Source organism: Ranitomeya variabilis, chromosome 5 (genome assembly GCF_051348905.1).
Source record: "Ranitomeya variabilis isolate aRanVar5 chromosome 5, aRanVar5.hap1, whole genome shotgun sequence".
In the NCBI taxonomy this organism is placed as follows: domain Eukaryota; kingdom Metazoa; phylum Chordata; class Amphibia; order Anura; family Dendrobatidae; genus Ranitomeya; species Ranitomeya variabilis.
Window position 1 is genome coordinate 508,131,047 of NC_135236.1, and position 21,296 is coordinate 508,152,342.

The following is a 21,296-nucleotide window of genomic DNA, read 5'->3' on the forward strand; positions in this document are numbered from 1 at the left end:
TGATAAAGCAAAAAAGGAAAATAATTTTCAACATCAATTTCAATGAATTCTGAGGATTTTTATTTATTGTACTTGACATGTAATATTTTGGAGCACAATTGGTTAAATCTGCAGTAACTTTGATGCAAAATATGAGTGTTTTAAAAAAATGGAACCTCCAAATCATGATATTTGTGTAGCATAAAATCATAATTGGATCATGCTTAAGAGATATTTAGAACAGTTGAAGGACTATGGATACGTGTTCAATTCAAAAGTGTAGTTGTAAGGCAAATAAGATTGCTGTATAGAGATTAAGGTAATCAACTTGTACTTAAAATATAAACGCTTAACCTTGTGAAAGCAAAGATTTATAGATCACAACTTGGATAAAACAAATGATTGTAACACTAATGGCATTAAAGGTCTTTGCTTATCAAAAGTACAATGGAAAATAATCTACGTAAAATCCGTGTTCTTTTCCAGCAGGACATTGATGCAATTGGCATAGTCAACTTTTGTGATTTGTGACCTTTGAACTATATGTCCTATAAAAAGGTGATGCTTCACATTGCAGTATTCTGCTATTCCATTTGGAGTTTTAGACGGAGTTAACCAGCAAAATGAAAATCGCTGTTGTTTTTATTCTTGCTGCTCTATGCGGCTTGCAGGGTGAGTTGGAAATATTCAATTTAATGTTGATAATCTTACTTTAGCCAAAAATATTTAATATATTACCATGCAAGCCAAATCAATTCTCTAAAAAAGCTTCTGAGACTGTTGTGTAAGAGCTGTGTACCTCCTTCATCAATGTGTTGGAAACAAACTAAACAATTTTGCTTGGGAAACCAAGGTCTCCAAAAATTAAGAGAGAGCAACAAAGAACCCCCATAAATAACTCCCAGATACAATTTTTTTAGACTCGATGAACAGATAGAACAGAGGTGGATCCTATGCTAAAGCTCAAAATGTCTGAGATTTTTCCCCCATGATCTATTCTATCCCTCTTGGGCAAAATCTCAACTTTTTGATTCTTAGCAATACAATTATAAATAAGAATTCTAAATACATTCTTTCAGCACATCAGCATAGCAATGATATACACACCATTGCTTTGCATACCAAAAATTAGCAAAGTTAATGTATTAATTATTTGATTAAAATGCTACTTAAGAATACTGAATATATTTTGTTAATGCTTTTATGGGTTTCATAATAATATCTTTGTACAGATGCTGCATCTCTCCCACAAGGAAACTGTCTTGATCAACTCTTCCAGGTAAGATTACTAATTGCAGTATTAGTAGTATTTTTTACATCAATTAATGCAGGGCAAGGTTTTTAAACGGTTATTACCAAAATTAAAATGTCATCTAATTATAATTTATAATTATAATTTAAACATATATTTATTACTTTGTTCCAAAATAAGTCTGTTTTAAATCTACCCCAACTTGGACAAATAACCCTTAAAGGACGAGTCTGCAGGCTGTCACTGAAATGGTCCTGATAAAGTCCTAATGCTCCTGGTCAATCATGTGTAGTGTAGTCTCTCTAAGTTTCCACCATAACTCTCCTCTGGCTCAAATTTGGAAGAGAGCTGCTCCTGTGGGATTCTACTGTAGGATGGTATTGTGAGTGGGCTGAAAAGAGAGATACTCTGCAGGATTGGGCTGAAAGGAGAGATATATTGCAGAGTCAGACTATATACATGTAAAAGAAGATAAAAGATAAAAAAGGATAAAAAAAGAAATATACTGAAGGATAGGGCTGTGTATACAGGGGGCAGAATTGTGTGATATCGCTGTATATAGAGGGGCTTACAAAAGTTGACGTTTTTGTAGTCTGCTGCTGAGAAATCAGTAATGTTAAACTCCAAATGCTGCTCTGTTGATGCACATGGCAGAACATAATCCTCTGCCATATGCAAAAACAGCAGCATTTGTACTTCATATCACTAATCTCTCAGTAGCAGGCAACAAACACATCTCTGCATTGCTTAGTAATTACAAGCTTCTTTGAGCAGGAATATAGGACATTAAGCTCTTCCATAAATAAGCCAAAAATTATGTAAAATCACACAGTCAGCACTACTGCCTGCTAGATGCTATACTGTCAGAAGATAAAATCAGTAAGGGAAAGTACTGTACAGAAGCAGGGAGTGCTTAGAAGTATAAGCTAAATTCTACACTTAGATTAGCGTAATTATAACTTAGAAACATGGGACTAGTGAGGAGCATACAGGACGAGGGTCTACAAACACTGGGAAAAGTAGCTTGAAAATAGGAATTTGTCAGTTATTTGTCAGTCAGCTATGAGAAACCAGAAGCAAACAGAGTTAGATAGAGATGAAAAAGACACAAAGGCTATATTTTCTCTATATATAAACAATAGATATACATTTACTGTGCTCTGTGAAAAAAAAATGTGATTGTGAGAATAATGCTTTGAGCAATATCATAATACAGTAAAAATAGCATTCAGTCCATGTGACATTATCCATATCAACAATGTATAGACTTCAAAATCAAAATCCACTACAAATATTCTTTGAATACTACTCCTATTAATTTCAATGGCAAATTCTCATTGCTGTTTATACAGTGAGGCTTATCTCCATGATTTTTTTACAAGGTTTTGAAGACCTCGTCTTGAATAAAAACTAGCCATTATCAACTTAAGAATGCATGAAAGAAAATAAATGCTTTAAAAACCTCTTCAACTGCACATCACAACCTTGTTAAAACCACATAAAAACTTCGCTGAAAATTGTCATATCTGAAAACCTTGTCAAAAGCCATATGCACTCTTGTCTCCTGACATCAGATTTGTACACCTTACAAAACTTCGCTCCTCCTACTTAATTTGTCCAAGAAGTAAATATTTTAACCCATCCAAATACTAGCAAACAGCTGTTCACTATTTGAATTATCGGCTAGTGTTAGGCCCAAATCTGGTCAGCTGTGTTCAGTAGTCTGGGTCACACTTATCCCATTTTGATTACTATTTACCTACTATGCATGAGACCCTGAATATTTGTTGATAAAAGCAAGAGAAAAAAATATATAAATTATTTTTTTTAAGAAAATTCTGCAACTCTTAGACTTGTAGAACACACAATATTGAAACTTGGTGTCAAAACCATATTGTGGCATCCTCACAAGATCTATAAAGCAGACTCTTCCCATTGCTAAACTACTTATATAAGTTTAACTAATTTATTTTAGTTGTAACAAAACATTCTATGGATATGACGTAATGAAGTCCTGTTTGTAATAGTACGGCGACTTCGAATAGGGCTTTCAGAGATAAGCTATGTACAGTATTCAATTTAGAAGGTCTCAGGGGAACTCTGGCCTTCACCCTTTAACCCCTATACAATGATCTAGTTTTATGCTGGGATTCCTGGGTTAAATAAGTAAGCCAATACTGGGTAGTCATACTGGGTCATTACCTGGAAGTCAACGACAGTGACAGAATCATGGGGCAGTGGTGTAAACTGAGAAAAATGAATCAAGGTCGGGAACTAAACACCAAGAGATACAAGATTCTCGGAATAGACAAAGCAACTGACCTGGGTAGTAGAAAATTAGAATTGGCAACTAGAAAGAGCTGCTTGGAGTTTAAATTGAGTGTCGTACGGCCAAGACTCACCGTAGAGAGCTGATGTTAAGAACTAACTGCTCGTGTTGCTTCTTGTTGTCTGCAATGAAAGTGTGGCACTACCCAGCAACAGATGTAGAGGTAGTTTAGGCAAGTTTACATATTGATATTACAGCTTAGTTCTGATTTTGTGTAAAACCCTATTAGAGAACAATTGACCACATCCATGCTACAAGAATCATATATAAATATATATAAACTTTAGTAAACAAGGAGACTAAGTGTGCATTTACACTGGCCTAATATTGTGAATGAGCGTTTCTAGGAAGGCTCGTTTTCTGATAATTTGTCAGTGTAAACACACTGCCAATAATCCAACAAACAAGCAAAATGCTCCCTAATCAGATGAAATTATTTTTAAGTTTGCTTTTTTATCAGCAGCAGATCATCCTTTGTAAACAGAACGTGGGGTGATGAGAACAACGAGAGTCTATACTCACAACGATCTATTACTGATTGTTCTGTGTGCATGGAAAATGCAATTCGGGTCATACAGCATAATCTCATTCTAACTATACATAGCTAGAAGTAAGAATACATCTTCTATCTGGATTAAATTAAATGGTATTCTGTTATTTGAAATAAAATACGTGATTAATGTTTAATTTAGTATATATTAATGCTTATAGCCTCATTTGTTTTTGTCAGGATGATGCTCCAGTCCTTCTCCAGACTCTGACTACCCTCCTATGTAAATACAAGATTGCACAGGTAAAACAAACTAAATGTAGCAATAAAGATAGTAATCATATGTTTTATATTAATTTTGAAAAATCATAATAAATATGAATCATGTATTGGTCAAGAGTCCTCATGTAACATAGCTGTTTCATTATTAGTGTCCTGTTTTGAGTTCACATGATATATTTACTGAAAAATCTTTTGAGATCACCATTGTTCAAAAGTCAATGGACCCAATTTATCAAGACCTGCAATTTTCCTGTAAGTCTTGACAAGGGTGCTTGTAGAAGTCCTGATTCATTTAGAGGCTCTGTGTATCACTCCAGAAATTTTTTTTCTTCAGTCCCCGATTGGAGTGACTTGTCTGGCATAGAAAATGCCACATGAATTAGATGAGCTGTTTCGTCATGCCACCACTGTGCTTTTTCCTTCTCCCGCTCCGAAAGAAATGGGGGAAACAAACATGAAAATGACAACTTTTGCCAAAAAAAAAATGTGCATCTATAAGCTACGGAAAAATTTTGTGACTTCTCAAACCAGTTTGTGACAAAATTGTGGCACAATTGTTTTGATGAATCAGGGTACATATTTAAAAAAAAATACTGGTTTTGGCCAATCCTTTTGCTCTCAGGAAATACTGTATGTCAACGGCTATTGAAATAAGGTTTATGGGCACCTTGTGTAATCAGAGGTTTCATGATTGAAATTTTGTCTATGAGAACTGTCAATAACTAATGTTTGCATTTAATAAATTTGTTTTTTTCACTGCATTAATAATAATTCTTACATCTTTCTAGGCCAGTAACAATGCAGTGTTGTTCCAAGCTTTCCTTGAGGAAGTCAATGTCCTTCTGGTATAATTTTTGACCATTTACTTTTTGTGTTTATTTTATTATTAAGTGTAATAGTCATGGAGAGCTAGTAAGTTTATAATTTAATGACATCAACCCAAAATCTAAAAATGGTTATATACTAATAAGTTACAAAATATCGGAGCTTAGGGACACAACCAGTAATTGAGCCATATTCATTAAACCCTTTGAAGCATTTTCAACCAAGAATAAGGCCAAAACTTACTGAGAAGGTTAGATATAGGTGGCAGCTAGTAAGGTTGAACTTTTTGTTGACACTTTTACTGCAGTCATTAGAGGAAAACATTCTGCATTGGAGAATTTACTTTAGCTTTTCACATCTACTATTTAGTACTTTGTTCCCTAGTATATTATTGGACAAGTCAGTATACAATATGCTTTTCCTTCCTTGCCTAAAAGCCCAACAAATCCCCAGATGTGTAGTGCAAAATGATAAATCAACATGAAAAAAGTATATGCGTCCAAATGATGCTTCGACAGATGTCTCTATCATAAATCCATTGGCCTTTCATTTCCCATGGGCTTCAAAAGTTAAAAAATGTAACTGTTTAATATTCATTTTCTTTACTAAATGGCTGTGATGGATGCTTCCAATGGATAACATCCATTGGCCACCTGATACTTACAAGCTCCAAAATGTAAAATGCCTGTCTATTTAACATATACATTTTTTTCATTGAGATTTTACTTAATTAGTATAATGACATGGCTTGTATTACTTAACACAATTTAAGGAGGGTTAATGGTGAACATGTCATTACTTCCCACAAGACTATTATTACTACTATAGTAAAGGGAAGACATACGTAACAATACAGTTAACCAGTCTAAAAATAAAATAGAAATTATATTGTGAGCAGAACATATATATATATATTTCGGCATTAATTGAATACTAATAAACTTTTTCTTTTCAGGGCAAAGTTGGATGCACCATTGATAACATTCTTGGCACAAAAGTGGTAATGACTATTCATACATATATTAATTATTATAAAAGTAGCATATGAAATAAAAACATGCTAATATCATTCTTGCATATAATGGTTTTAATCTGTAGCTTATACTTTGCTTACTTTCTACCAACTGCTATAAGAACAATGTCAGCCTTCATTTAACAAAAAGCATAGCAAAGCTATTCAACATATCCGCTCAAAGCAAATAAAGGGTTTACCTTTTATTCACCTTTTCTATACTTTTTAATAAAGTCTGAAAGCATGACAACCAGATCTCCCCGCCATATTTATCTGTTAATATAATTGTCATAGACCAGCCCCGTGTAGGGTTTCACCACACTGAATTTATTCCCTTGCCCACAGGTTTTGCAGAAATTGTAGGGGGTCACTGCAGTGGGTTATTTGCTTGTGAAAATTTAGCATTTATTTTCATGATTTTAAAATATATGAAGAAAAATACTACCAGTATCTAATTCTTATGATCCTTGTCATTCTTTATATATTTTTTTAATGTTACAGACACTCACACTTCAAAATGCTGAACAGATTGGAGATCAAGTTGCCCAAAACCTGTTTGGCTTTGTGGTAAGACAATCCGCTATGTTGGAACTAACTGATTTTGTCTTTATTCACAGAATCTTTTTGCAAAAAAAAAATAAATAACAAAAGAACCTATGACATATTTAGAAATCGATAATCATGCAGCAAGGTGTCGAGTTCCCGCCTCTGCACGGGGGAATCTCCAACCATCTCCGCTGCGGTCTTCCATTCTTCTCCAGCCGCAGTAGAGTCTGCTCAGCAGTCCCAGTGTCTAGCTCAGGATGATACTGGATGACTGGTTACTGCTGCCCTTCCAGGCTCTGTCCTTGTAGCCAGCAATGTTCAGCAGCAAGCAGGTCTTTCTGGGACTAAGTCTTGCTTTTCCCATACTGAGCATGCCCTTGGGACGACCTCCCATTGGAGGTTGGGGGTCACATGCTCAGGTCCTGTTGCGGCCCCAAGTGGTCCATTTGGAAGGTCTTGTACCACTGCCACTATAAAAGGTTCGCATGGCCGCTCGGCCATGCGCTAGTGTACATTTAAAAATGTGTGTGTGTTGATGAGGGCAAGTCATTCTTTAATCATCCCCACCCTTGTGTATGACTGCTCACGTAAGGTGGATGTCTGCTATCTAGCGCCAGGCTGAGCTATCAGCAGTAAAACACACGAAACAGCTTCTAATTGCTGTGACCGCCAGTGCGGCGCAGTGCGCTATTAGAGTGCTTTCCTATCCCAAGTCTGGGTGGTTAGTGGTGTCCGCCAAAGCGGCACAGTACGCACTCTTGTGCATTTAAGTTATATTTTCAGTTACTCTGACACCCCAGGTGCAGTGTTGAGCGCAAGTGGTCTGTAAGTACTCTAATCCAGTGTCTTGGGATAGAGTCCTGAGACTCCTTGCTTGCGCTCTTGGTGCGGTACCGCGGCCCTGTGATGCAGCAGGGTTTGCTTCCTTCACACAGGGTGAAGTTAACCGAAGTGTGTATCCACATTGTACTGCCATATAGTCCGTCATTACTCAGCAGCAGGCTCCATCTCTGCACAGTGGACCCCTGGCTGCGAACGCACCTTATACCATCTCTCTTATAATTTGGCACGTTCCGCTAGCCCTAACACGAGGCAGGTGAAATAGATCTCCAGATATACTTACAATAGGTATTAAACTTGACGTATAAATAATTTAGCTGTCATTTTTTTAAATATTATTTATTTTATTTGTAGTGTTTCTTTAGTTCTAATATTGATATAAGATAACCAGAAATTAAAGTATTAGAGACACAGGCAAAGGCGTAAAAATAAGTGATAAGTGGCCTCTTTGATGCCATTGTGTAATTATAATTTGCATCGTATACAGTTTCACTAAAGCCACAGTTTGGGGGTTGGAGACGGCCTAAGCTGGACCCCCTTTTTTCACTCTACCAATATGCAAACCTACACAGTATGTGAACCCAGCCTCAAATTGACGTACCATGTGGATTTAATATCAAATATTAGACTGCGTTCAGACATCATAGTAAAACCCAACCCAGCCATGGGTTCAAATTTTGGATGTGACTCCGTGTGCCTGTTATTGATGTTGTACACATGGACAGTACACTGACCAAAAATATAGCCATCTGGATGAATCCTGCATATATGAAATTGATATTTTGTTTGGGCGGTTCCAATAGTTAAATAACAAAATAGTTTGATATTTGTAGGTCATTATGCTATCCCCAATATTTGTTTTTATTAATTAAAATGTTGTACATTTCCATTTTTATACATTATTTCTTTATTTCTTGATTCAAACTTAGGATGCACAAATTGCAAAAGTGACACAAATCTTGGTGAGTAGTACATAGTCACATCTGCTTCTTTGCACCCTTTTTCCATTTATATAGTATGTAAAGTATTATCTCATGGTTAATATTAAGTACATACACATTAGGTAGATGTTGGCTGTTTGGCTGAAAACTACTTCTTCCGATTTCCCATGAATAGTAAATTTAACCAAACCTGCCTGTGTTCTCTATAAGATATATCTTTGGAAAAGTAGAGGGAAAAAAAGAGAGAATGAAAGGATGGACTGTTGAAATTCAGCAAGCCGAGACCTTCTTTTTCCCCTGCATCATTTGTCAGGCTAGTCAGGAGGCCCCCTTTAGTCAACTTTAGTCTAACCTGTATGTGGGCTTTTAACCTAGTCATACACATAGGACAGGGGTGCATAAATCCAATTCTCGAGGACACCAACAGTGCATGTTTTCAGGATTTAGCATTGCACAAGGAGTTGGAATCATCACCTGTGCAATACTAAGGAAATCCCAAAAACATGCACTGTTGGTGACCTTTGAGGACTGGAATTAAGAACCTTTCATATTGGATGTATATCAGCCAAGCCTGGCAAATTTAGGAGCAACCAGCCTTATTATTTTATTATTATTATTATTATTATTATACATTCCATCTAATGTTTATGGGGCAGACATCAGGGGAGCAAATTGAAATTGCCCAATGTGTTTGTTCTACTGGAGAAAAGCCACTGTTTAAAGTACCTGTCCGTGATATACTCCCCTGTTCTTACTGAAAACTAATTCATACTCAACTAATCTGAACATGAATGTGGTTTGGGGTAGAGGGTCACGAATAGTGTTGAGCATTCCGATACTGCAAGTATCGGGTATCGGCCGATACTTGCTGTATCGGAATTTCCGATACCGAGATCCGATACTTTTGTGGTATCGGGTATCGGGTATCGCAACAACATTAATGTAATAATGTGTAAAAAAGAGAATTAAAATAAAAAATATCGCTATACTCACCTGTCCGACGCAGCCGGGACCTCAGCGAGGGAACCGGCAGCGTTGTTTGTTTAAATTTCGCGCTTTTACTTGGTTACGTGAAGTCCCGGCTTGTGATTGGTCAGGGCGGCCATGTTGCCGGGACGCGGACCAATCACAGCAAGCCGTGACGAAATTACGTCACGGCTTGCTGTGATTGGTCCGCGTCCCGGCAACATGGCCGCCATTAACCAATCACAAGCCGGGACGTCACGGGAGGCTGGACATGCGCGTATTTTGAAAAGCGCGCGTGTCCAGCCTCCCGTGACGTCACGGCTTGTGATTGGTCAGGGCGGCCATGTTGCCGGGACGCGGACCAATCACAGCAAGCCGTGACGAAATTACGTCACGGCTTGCTGTGATTGGTCCGCGTCCCGGCAACATGGCCGCCATTAACCAATCACAAGCCGTGACGTCACGGGAGGCTGGACATGCGCGTATTTTGAAAAGCGCGCGTGTCCAGCCTCCAGTGACGTCCCGGCAACATGGCTGCCATTAACCAATCACAAGCCGGGACGTCACTGGAGGCTGGACACGCGCGCTTTTCAAAATACGCGCATGTCCAGCCTCCCGTGACGTCACGGCTTGTGATTGGTTAATGGCGGCCATGTTGCCGGGACGCGGACCAATCACAGCAAGCCGTGACGTAATTTCGTCACGGCTTGCTGTGATTGGTCCGCGTCCCGGCAACATGGCCGCCCTGACCAATCACAAGCCGGAACCTCACGTAACCAAGTAAAAGCGCGAATTTTAAACAAACAACGCTGCCGGTTCCCTCGCTGAGGTCCCGGCTGCGTCGGACAGGTGAGTATAGCGATATTTTTTATTTTAATTCTTTCTTTTACACATTAATATGGTTCCCAGGGCCTGAAGGAGTGTTTCCTTTCCTTCAGACCCTGGGAACCATCAGGAATACCGTCCGATACCTGAGTCCCATTGACTTGTATTGGTATCGGGTATCGGTATCGGATTGGATCCGATACTTTGCCGGTATCGGCCGATACTTTCCGATACCGATACTTTCAAGTATCGGACGGTATCGCTCAACACTAGTCACGAAACATAGCTGTTTTCCAGCTAACTAACGGACAGCTATCCTATATGTATGACCATTATTAAGCCTATTGCATATGGATTCCAACAGGATAATTTAATTATTTAAACTAGTCTACCCCATCACTCCACATTTCATGTACCAGTCTCGTAGAACAAAAAACGCTTAAGGCCCACAAATTTTTCATTAAAGATGACTGAAAATTCCATTTTGGTCTACACTGGACAAACGATACAAAACAAGAAAATGGAGTATATAAATCCCAATACGCATTTTAAAAAGTTATATAATTTTATTAGTATTACCAAAAAACATATATCTTTGTAACGCAAGCTAAATAATCAAATATAAATACAGTACAAATATACAACAGGATAAGTGAAGGAGGAAACACTTAAGTGGTGGCGGAGCAGGTAGAGAACCTATCACATCATATCACCAGAGCTGCTATTATAAAAACCATGGTATAGGGACACTTGTGGCGATAGCCCTAATCATCATAGCTAGATTGCTAAGAAAAAGTGCGGCAGTGCAAATTATATCACTAGCTAAAGTGCCATAGTACCACTAAGGCTAATCCCCTCATGTCAAATAGATCAGCTTACCCATTAGGTCCAGGATGTCTTACCACGCTCCACACACCACCCCCTTAACGCACGTTTCGCGATAGCTTTCTCAAAAGGGGTTTGTTGCTAGTTCGCTCTCTCTCCAGTTAAAATAGGGCGCATACCGGAAGTCTCATCAGGCACATCGGCGCACATGTGTCCAAGATCCGGCTCCATTATCCCCAGCGGTCGTCAGAGCCGCACACACAGAAGGCGGAAATCCGCTCAATGACGTCACAATAGTGTGTGTGCGGCATCTAATGATAACCGCGCAGGAAGTCAGGTACATGGAATCTAGAGCACGTGTGCGCACAGCCCGAGGTCCTCCCACCGAAGTCCATAGAGGCCGCCATTTTCCAAGGGATATCCAGTAAGTGAAATCATTATATCACTGAATATAAACTAAAATAGAATAACCGTACTAAAAGGTCATTAAACACCTACATCGCCACATAGTGAATACTGCCGCTATGCTCACAGTGAGGTGCATCATTTAAATCCCCGGAACAACACATCGGGGACCGCAAAATAGTGCTTATAATACCATAGCTCAGTGACAACCCATACATCCAAAGTCACCCATGGAAAACCATGGGAGTCACTGAATTATGATAGTAATAATATACAACGTGTACAGCTAATCCAAATAGTGCAATATCATTAATATGGGTCTCACAACCCCTCCCACTATACAAAATAGGAGCTCATATTTAGTGCAAACGTAACAATGTGCTCAATAACAAGGGCTCAAAAAACACAATTATAATGTGCGATATACAGAAAACAAAATATGAAAAACACAATATGAAGAAAACACATATATAAGTGAATAAATACATGCAAAAATACATCGATGCATTACACACATGGCATAGCGAAAGTAAAAGTGTATGAATAAATAATACACAATAAATAAATCAAAAAGTGAAACAACCATTAATAATCATAAAAAATAATGATGAAAAAAATAATAATAAATATATGAAAACATAAATATGTATAAAGAGTGAATAATAGATAATAAATGAATAAATAAATAAATAAATATAAAAATAAATAAATGTAAAAATAAATGTGAAAATAAATGTAAAAATAAAAATAAAAATAAAAAAATTAATAAAAAATAAATGAAAAATATATAAAAGGGATTAGAAAATACAGAAAAATATGTATACAAAAAGGAAGAATAACGCAAATTATAATGAAGACATAAAATAGGATAATAATGAAATCCGGTTTCAATCATGGACAATGGAGGGTCTCAGGCAGATCCGGTGAGTAATAACAAGACAGATTGCGTTGCGGCAGCGTCCCATGCTTATAAAACTAAAAACAAGAAAACAACCATATTAATAACAAACTTAAAAGCGAGGGAGGAAATCATCTGGGAAGAGGAAAATAGTCAAACTAAAATTGGGTGCTAAAGAGGCACTACACAAAAGTACTACAAATGAGGACGAAGCTGCGATGGAACAGGAATAGCACACAGAAACAGGAAAAATAGAAAAAATAGAAAAAATAGGAAAAATAGGGAAATCAGATCATAAAAATGGAACAAAACTCAATTGTTCATTAAGTCCCTTGGGGGACATGGTGTCAAGGATGGCAATCCACCTGCATTCGCATTGTGCGAGCAGTTGTTTCAGATTGCCACCCCTGATACCCCCATGAATCCTATCAATTCCCCTTACCTTTAAACTGGCGGGATCAGACCCGTGATACATGCGGAAATGCCTTGGAAGAGTTTTCAAGGTAGATATATCCTTTGTCTCTTTTGCAGCCAGAATGTCACGAACATGCTCGCGCGTCCTAACCTTCAATTCCCTAGATGTGAGACCGACATAGATCAGGGAGCAGGGACATGTAGCGTAATATACCACATGAGTGGAATTACATGAGATGTAATCACGAATTGTGTATTCCCTGCTCCCATCAGATGATGAGAAGGTCCCACATCTAAGGATGTTAGGACACGCGACACATGACCCGCAGGGGAAGCAACCCAGTCTGGGATTTATTCTCGCCAAAAAGGTGTCACATTTTGCCACATAATGGCTTTTCACCAGACTATCTTTCAGGTTTCTTCCCCTACGCTGTACCATGCATGGGGCTGGAGACAAATGTTTAGCCAAAACATTATCCGTCATTAAAACCGACCAATGTTTGGTCAGAATATCATGGATCCGATCCCACCAGCAATTGGCTGTGGAAATGAACCGTACCTCCGGGTCCCATGTTTTACGAATCTTCTTAGATGGTACCAACAGATCCTCTCTCCGGGTCTGTTTTGCCCGTCTATAGCCTGCCTTAATGCACCGACGACTGTACCCCCTGGCTTTGAATCTATCCGAAAGAGTCGCGGACTGCCCCTCAAAGCGGGCTTCGGTAGAGCAGACACGCCTGTTCCTCAAAAACTGGCCAACTGGGATGGCCTTAATAGTTGAATAGTTGTGTGCCGATGAGGCATGAAGTAAAGAGTTGACGGCCGTCTCTTTTCGATAGAGATCCGTCTCAATGGAGCCATCTCCGGCAACACAAAGAGTGATGTCTAAAAAATTAATCCGAGTTTTATGCCAACAGTAAGTGAACTTTAAATTAAAAGAATTTTGATTAAGGTACTGCATAAAATGGGTCAGGCTGGTCTCGTCACCGTTCCAGATCATAAGTACATCATCTATGTAACGAAACCAGCCCACCACCTGGTCCGCGGCATGCGCCCCGTCACCCTGGAAGATGGTTCTTTCCCAGTACCCCAAAAATAGGTTAGCGTAAGACGGGGCGCATGCCGCGCCCATTGCAGTACCTTGTAACTGTAAAAAAAATGTATCCTTAAACACAAAAAAATTATGCTTCAAAATAAATTCCAATAATTCTAAAATAAATTCCGAAAAATGTCCATCCCAGTTGGTTGTTTCAAGGAAAAAGCGTGCCGCCCTTAGCCCATCACTGTGTCGAATTGACGTATACAATGATTCGATGTCAATGGTGACCAAAAGCATACCCGCTTCGAGGGACAGGCCATCGACCCTTGTTAAAACGTCAGTAGTGTCTCTGACATAGGAGGGGAGCGTTTCCACAAGTGGTTTTAGATAATAATCAATAAATTTACACACATTATCGCATAACCCTCCCATGCCAGAGACAATCGGTCTGCCAGGGGGATTAACAGCGTCTTTGTGCACCTTCGGCAGTAAATAGAAGGTGGCTATCTTAGGAAATTTTGGAAGAAGGCCATCAAGGACCTTCTTTGGCACAATCCCTGACTCCCCAGCATAGGATAGAATCACCTCCAGTTCATTAGTGAAGGACTGTAAAGGATTGTGGGGCAACACACGGTAAGTGGTTTTGTTCTTCAATTGTCGAAATGCTTCCTTCTCGTATTTGTCGGTTGGCCAGATGACCACATTCCCTCCCTTGTCTGCTGGCTTGAAGACCACTGAGTCTAATGATTGTAACTCCCTCAGAGCTCTTCTCTGTATATGTGTAAGATTGTCATTACATCTAAATTTCGGTATCTTCTTGAGATCCTCCGTTACAAGTCTACAGAAGATCTCAACTTGTGGACAGAGAGACAAGGGAGGGAATGACGAGGATCTGGACACAACCGACGAGGGAAATTTACCTGGAAATTCAGACTCTTGTTCCCTCAAACAAAACTGGACAAACGATGTTGGAAATAATCATGGGATAGTTGAAATTCAGCTGCTCGATTTTTTGTTTTCTGGATGCATAATTGCCATGATGTCTGACAGAAGCATAGGTTGTCAGATAATGTATCCATTAAAGTGAATGAATTTCAATTCCGGACATATTCAATGGACAAAAATACTTCTTTTTATGATAATAATAACTGACATTTATTTGTAAAAATCTATTCTCATAGATCATAAAGTCCATTAATTACAATAATTGTATTACTTTCTTTAGAATGATATTCCTTACTTGGGTGAGATCTTGGTAAGTATCAACGACTTTCGAGTATAATGCCTGTGGCAATCTACTGACTTGACCAGATTTCAGAAAATGCCAAATAACAGTCCAATAGTTAAAGTGTTACTGTGCAGAATACAATATTTTACATTTAAAGGGATTATCCTACGAAACACATTCATCACCATTTAACATCTATTCCATATTTAATTCTATTCACATATATGGTAACAATTAAGACAATCTGTGAATGTATTCAATAGCTCTGTACATACTATGGCATGAATGTTGCAGCACAAATGAAGTGGAAGTTAAATGGACAGTATATTTAGTTTTAAATAGAGAAACATGACACCTAGTAACATTTTATTTTATTTTTTTATGCTTTAGCAAGAAAAAAACCTTATTAGTGACATCCAAAATGTCTCATGTCGAGTTATGGTAAGTCTACTATGAAGTCAAGATATATTATTTGGGCAGAACCTAATGCGAATTTATATAAAAGAAATGTATTTTATCCAGGTGACTTTCTTTCAATGATTGTCAGTGATAGTAATATTGATGTATGACATGTATTTTACCCACCATCGGAGTCAAATATTTAGTTTAATGGAAGGTCAACAAATGCAGAATCACTAAAAGCTGCGTAAGCTAGATAGTATTATATAAAGATGAAGACCGTAACGCGTTTTAAATAACAAAGTACACCCAGTCTACAATTATACTAAAGTACTCAGATTACACATATACTTTGCTACTTAACCCTTGTGATATATATTTATTTATTTAAAACTTTTAGGTTTCCCAAAAAAAGGTCATACTAAATGTTGACACTGCCAAATTTATTAAAAAAAAGGATTTGCATTGAAATGGATCAATTCAGAACGTACAGTATATGGTGATGGTTCTGTTTCTTCAGATAAATGGGGAACATATTCTAGAAAATTCCTAAAGTAACTTGGTTGATAATTGCAAGATACTATGTCAGTAAAATGTATTGTTGTCTGCATTAATAGGAAGAAGTGATGTCTGAACTGGACAAAGTACTGGTAAGTAATTATATCACTTTTTTATACCATGAATCTATATATACTTTCCTCTGTCATGTAAATAATAAAGCCATATAGTGCAAGAGCTGTATCATATTTGATACAATGACAATTTAAAGGGAACCGGGCACTAGAAAAAAAGCTAATACCTGCAGATATGGAGTTAATCTGCAGGTTAATGGCATTATTAACCTGCCCAGCTCGCGCACATAGCCGAATGGTGCTCTGAGCATATGGTTTCAGTCACAGGGCAGGCATTGGTTCATTCAATCTTCTGAGAATACAGAGGGGCTGTTTAACTGCACCCCCAGCCCTGACGGATAACTGGCCCAGATACAGAGGTAGTGTCCATCAGGACTGGGGGCACGGTTACAGCCACCGCTTTGTTTTCTCAGAGCGATGACTGAACCAGCACTTGAATGAAACCGAATGCTGCCGGGGAGAATAAAGTTCATTCTCATCCTGCAGTGTTTGGCTAAGGCTACGTTCACATTTGCGGTCGGCGCCGCAGCGTCGAGCGCCGCAGCGTCGCCGCATGCGTCATGCGCCCCTATATTTAACATGGGGGCACATGGACATGCGTCGCACTTGCGTTTCGCGCCACATGCGTCCCTGCGGCGCCCGCGTCCGGGCGCAGAGGACGCAGCAAGTTGCATTTTTGCTGCGTCCAAAATCAATGAAAAAAAGGACGCATGCGGCGCAAAACGCAGCGTTGTGCATGCGTTTTGCTGCGTTTTTGTTTGCGTTGTGCGTTGCGGCGCCGACGCTGCGGCGCACAACGCAAATGTGAACGTAGCCTAAGTGAAGGCACCGGGAAGGTTGTTAGTAACGCTATTAACCTGCAGATTATCCGCATATCTGCAGGTTAATAGCGATTTTTCTGCTGATAGATTCCCTTTAAGGCAATGGTGAAAAATGTATAGAGCACAACATAGCACAATACATGCAGTATCTAGCAAATAGAGTTTTTTTTGTATCTGTCATGGATAGTCAATTTAATTAAACTAAGATTATTAAAGAGCTGACATCAAAGCACTAACTTTTTTATAATTTTGAGAATGACATTTCCATAATGGACTGCTAGTCATTTTCACTTAAAGTATTGCTTTGTGAACCCTTCAGAATTTTTAATTTTTCTACATAAAAGTCTAAAACTAAATTCGATTTTTCACACAGTCCTAAAACTAGATAAAGCTAACCAAATAAGAAAAATGTAACAAAATATTGGACTATTTTGAGAAAAATTATTTAATATCGCCTGTCTTTAAATGGCAAAAGTATGTGAACCTATTATTTTAGCATCTGGTATTGTTGGTTCATCTTGTACATCAGCCTGTAGGAATTTTAGCCCATTCCTCCCTATAAAAGAGCTTTAAATCTATGTTGGCGGGTTTTTTCTTATGCATTGCTCACATTCAGTCCTTCCGCAACATTTCTTGGCTTTTGCAAAGCTTTTACATCATTTTTCTTTAGCCATTATGTTATAGAGCAACTTGCGTGAATTGGGTGGTTGCCTTGCTGCCAAGCCCATGTTCTCTTGAGATTCAGCTCATGGATAGATGTCCTGACATTTTACTTTAGAATTTGCTGCCATAATTCAGAATTCATTGCTCCATCAATTATGGCAAGCCGTCCTAGCACAGAGGCAGCAAAACAGGTCCAAATCATTATACTACCAACACCATATCTCCCAGAGAGCATGAGATTTTTATGTTGTAAGGCAGTGTTTTTCCTTCTTCAAATATGACATTTTACTCATTAAAACAAAAAAACTCTATTTTGGTGTCATGCATCCACAAAACCTTGGTCGACTAGCGTTCTGCCCTGTGCAGATGCTCTTTAGCAAAATGCAGATGAGCAGCAATGTTCTTTTTAGAAAGTGGTGGCTTTTGCCTTGCAGTCCTGACATGCACAAAATTGTTCTTCAGTATCCTCCTTATTATGGACTCAGGAACATTATTAGGTAACGTGACAGAGATCTTAGGTTGGAGTAAAAAACCTTTGCTCTTGGAGTAATCTGCCTGATTGTGGATTGGCGGAGTCCGAACTCTTGATCAATGGTTTTGGAACCTTTTCCAACAACTCTTTTTTCAGGTCCTGGAAATGTCATTTCATGATACACTTCCACAAACATATTATGAAGATCAGACTTTGATAGATCCCTATTCTTCACCAGATTCTAATTTCACCTTGAAATTATCTGATAATCCTAAAGGATCACTTTTCACTCATGGACATGTGATATTAGATAATTTTCTTCATTTAAAAAGTAACAAACTCTGATATGTTTAACTAATTTATTCTATTTGGTTCTCTTTATCTAATTTTTGGACTTCGTGAAAATTTGAAGTTGTTTTAGGTCAAATTTATGTACAATTTTGAAGGATTCCACAAACTTTCAAGTACCACTGTGTGATATATGTCAAAATGCATGTAATTGCCAATCACACACTTTTTTAGCAGCTATAATAAATTGCAGGGACATGTCCTATCTATCTGCTGGTTCATTGTGTCTTAGTATGATAATCATGTTAACCATTGATATTGCTAGTGTCTGCTGAAGATTAAAAAGATATCTAAGCATATCATGTTGGTGCTGTATATATTCCACAAGCATATACGTTTACTATTCTACTAATCTATTTGTGAAATTATTATTTTTTACAGAAAGTCATTTCAAACATCGTAGCAAATCTACAGAAGAAACAATAAGTCCAACGTTTTGTCTTGACTGCATGAGATATAGTAATTTTGTAAGTATCTTATAATTAGCAATATTTATGCTTAGATATACATTACAGAGGTTGTCGCTAAAATATTACCCTTTTTCATACGATCAATTAGATGACCCCCATCTAAGTGTCACAACTAAGGAAAATATGCTATGGAAGATCCAGCTTGACCATGTGATACCATTACCATTTCTTTTAATATTTAGTTAACTACATTTCTCCCATAGCAGTGAGTGCTACAAAAAAAAGGTCATCAGCAATGTGAATGTTGGTGTGTTGCCCTATATTTTTTCAGGAAAAGCACACAGACCCACTGTACTTTCTATTCTGATCCACAACATTGTATCAGTATAAGATATGCTCTTAGTGTTTTCTCGGATCCATGATTTTTATGGGTGTGTGAATGGACAAGTGACACTTTAGAGGTTTCAGTGCTGACTGAGAAAAATCAGATAGCACTGGGACATTACATACAGATGTGTTAATCCACCCTAAAGGTGACTCACAGTGATCTACGTACAGTATATTGCTAGTCAACTTTAAAAACAAGCAAACCAAAAAAGACAATTCTAGACTTGGTAATATAGTGTCATTAGAGAAATAGTTCCTCCAGCTAATTGCAATACAATTATTTATAAAAGCTACATTCACTCCCTGTGTCAAGAAGACTACATTTCTATAGATTGAATTCTGATCATGTGAAGGAAGTAGAGCTGAATGCAATAGTTTTCATTAGTAGGTGGATTATGAAACAGCCTTGTAGATAACTACTTGGCAGAATGTTTCCAATGTTAGACATTCAGTGCAAAAGAGGACATAAGACAAATAAAGAATCTGCTCACATCTGTAACTCGGCTCCCTTTTATTACAGAAGCCATGGCTCTTTACCAGAGTCACAGTATGATGGATATCTGATGGACTTACAATGGAGTCCATCAATATTCCATCATATTGACAAGAAAATAAGTCTAACATTAGTGGCCACATTCTTCTAATATGCTTGGGTTCCATGTAAGATTCCACACCTGTAGATATGAAAAAAAGAAAGGCAAATATATCATTATTATTGTTTACTATAGATGAGCGAATTAATTCAAGATTGATCAAATTTGAGTAAAAACAGAAAAAGGATTGGTACTTAAAAAACTTCCGTTTGTTTCATCCATTAAAAATAGGGATATTCATGATTAATATTACTTTCACTCTTTACATTAAATAAGTACAGACAACTCTGCTTTAACAACAATATGATGAGATTACAACTGATTACTGATCAAGGCAACCAAGATTTTAGTAAAATATTTTAGAAATGTACCTTTGTATTAATGGGAATCCATAATGACAACTTTTAATTTTTTTCCAGAAAGAATCATCATGAAATGCTGAGGAAATAATTTCACTTTCTCTACATGCTTTTAAAGCAAAACCTCAACATCAATACGGCCCTCTGACATCCACAATATACTTGCATTGATGTACTCTTCTACAATAAAGCCATTCTTAGCAAAAATCCTTGTGTGATTTTTCCTTATTAACTTCTACAATGGCAGAAAATACTAAGAAAAAATAATAGTAATAATATATATTTATATTTATACACTGTTTAAAAAATAAAGGGAACACTTAAACAACACAACCTAAGGCCGGTTTCACACTAGCGTTTGTGTCCGCAGCGTAGGGCTGTGTACCTCTTTCCTTCAGATCCGCATAAATCCATATCCATCTTGCGTACCTATATTTAACATTGTTTATGCAGAGACAGGATAGTACATGGAGGGCTGGGGACATGCGTTGTATGCGGATGCGAGCAGATGCGTCCCCGTGCGTCATTTTGACATGCCCGCCGAACGCACCATGTTGCATTCGGCAGGCACGTCAAAACAACGCACCGGGATGCATCCGCATATAACGCATGTCCCCAGCCCTCCACGTACTATCCGAATGTAACTTGACTGCAATTAGGTACTTTCATAAGATCCTCAGACCCATTGTGGGATCATATGCAGGTGCAGAGGGCCCTGGGTACCTTCTGATGTGGATGAAGTGCTGCAGCAGTTCCTGCATAATAAAGGCATTGATGTTATGGAATGGCCTGCTTATTCCCCAGACCTGAATCCAGTCAATCATATCTGGTAAATCATGTCATGTTCCACATTGCACCACGTACTGTCCAGGAGTTGACTAATGCTTAATCCAGTTCAGGGAGGTGATCCCTCAGAAGAACATCCACCGCTTCATCAGGAGCATGCCTAGGCATTGTAGAGAGGTCATATAGGCACATGGAGGCCACACACTACTGAGCATCATTTCCTTGTCTTGAGGTATTTCCACTGAAGTTGGATCAGCCTGTAATTTGATTTTCCACTTTGATTTTGAGTATTATCCCAAATCCAGACATCCATTGGATATTAATTTTCAT

At 38.1% G+C, this 21,296-nt stretch overlaps 1 protein-coding gene across 1 annotated transcript; it reads left to right on the top strand.

Moving 5' to 3' along the window:
- The first annotated feature begins 558 nt into the window (after positions 1-558).
- On the top strand, positions 559-20,382 carry LOC143773783 (uncharacterized). Its single transcript, XM_077261138.1, has 12 exons — positions 559-651; positions 1,212-1,258; positions 4,291-4,353; positions 5,121-5,177; positions 6,113-6,157; positions 6,671-6,736; positions 8,485-8,517; positions 15,094-15,123; positions 15,487-15,537; positions 16,113-16,145; positions 18,813-18,898; positions 20,241-20,382. Exons 1-11 carry the CDS (start codon positions 603-605, stop codon positions 18,855-18,857), a joined length of 519 nt encoding a protein of 172 aa, XP_077117253.1. The 5' UTR covers positions 559-602; the 3' UTR covers positions 18,858-18,898; positions 20,241-20,382.
- Positions 20,383-21,296: the final 914 nt, after the last annotated feature.

Bases quoted from the DNA above. Each gene is read 5' to 3' on its own strand.
- LOC143773783 (XM_077261138.1), top strand. From the start codon at position 603: ATGAAAATCGCTGTTGTTTTTATTCTTGCTGCTCTATGCGGCTTGCAG. The intron at 4,354-5,120 runs GTAAAACAAACT...ACATCTTTCTAG, and splicing joins GTAAATACAAGATTGCACAG to GCCAGTAACAATGCAGTGTT. The intron at 8,518-15,093 runs GTGAGTAGTACA...TACTTTCTTTAG, and splicing joins CAAAAGTGACACAAATCTTG to AATGATATTCCTTACTTGGG.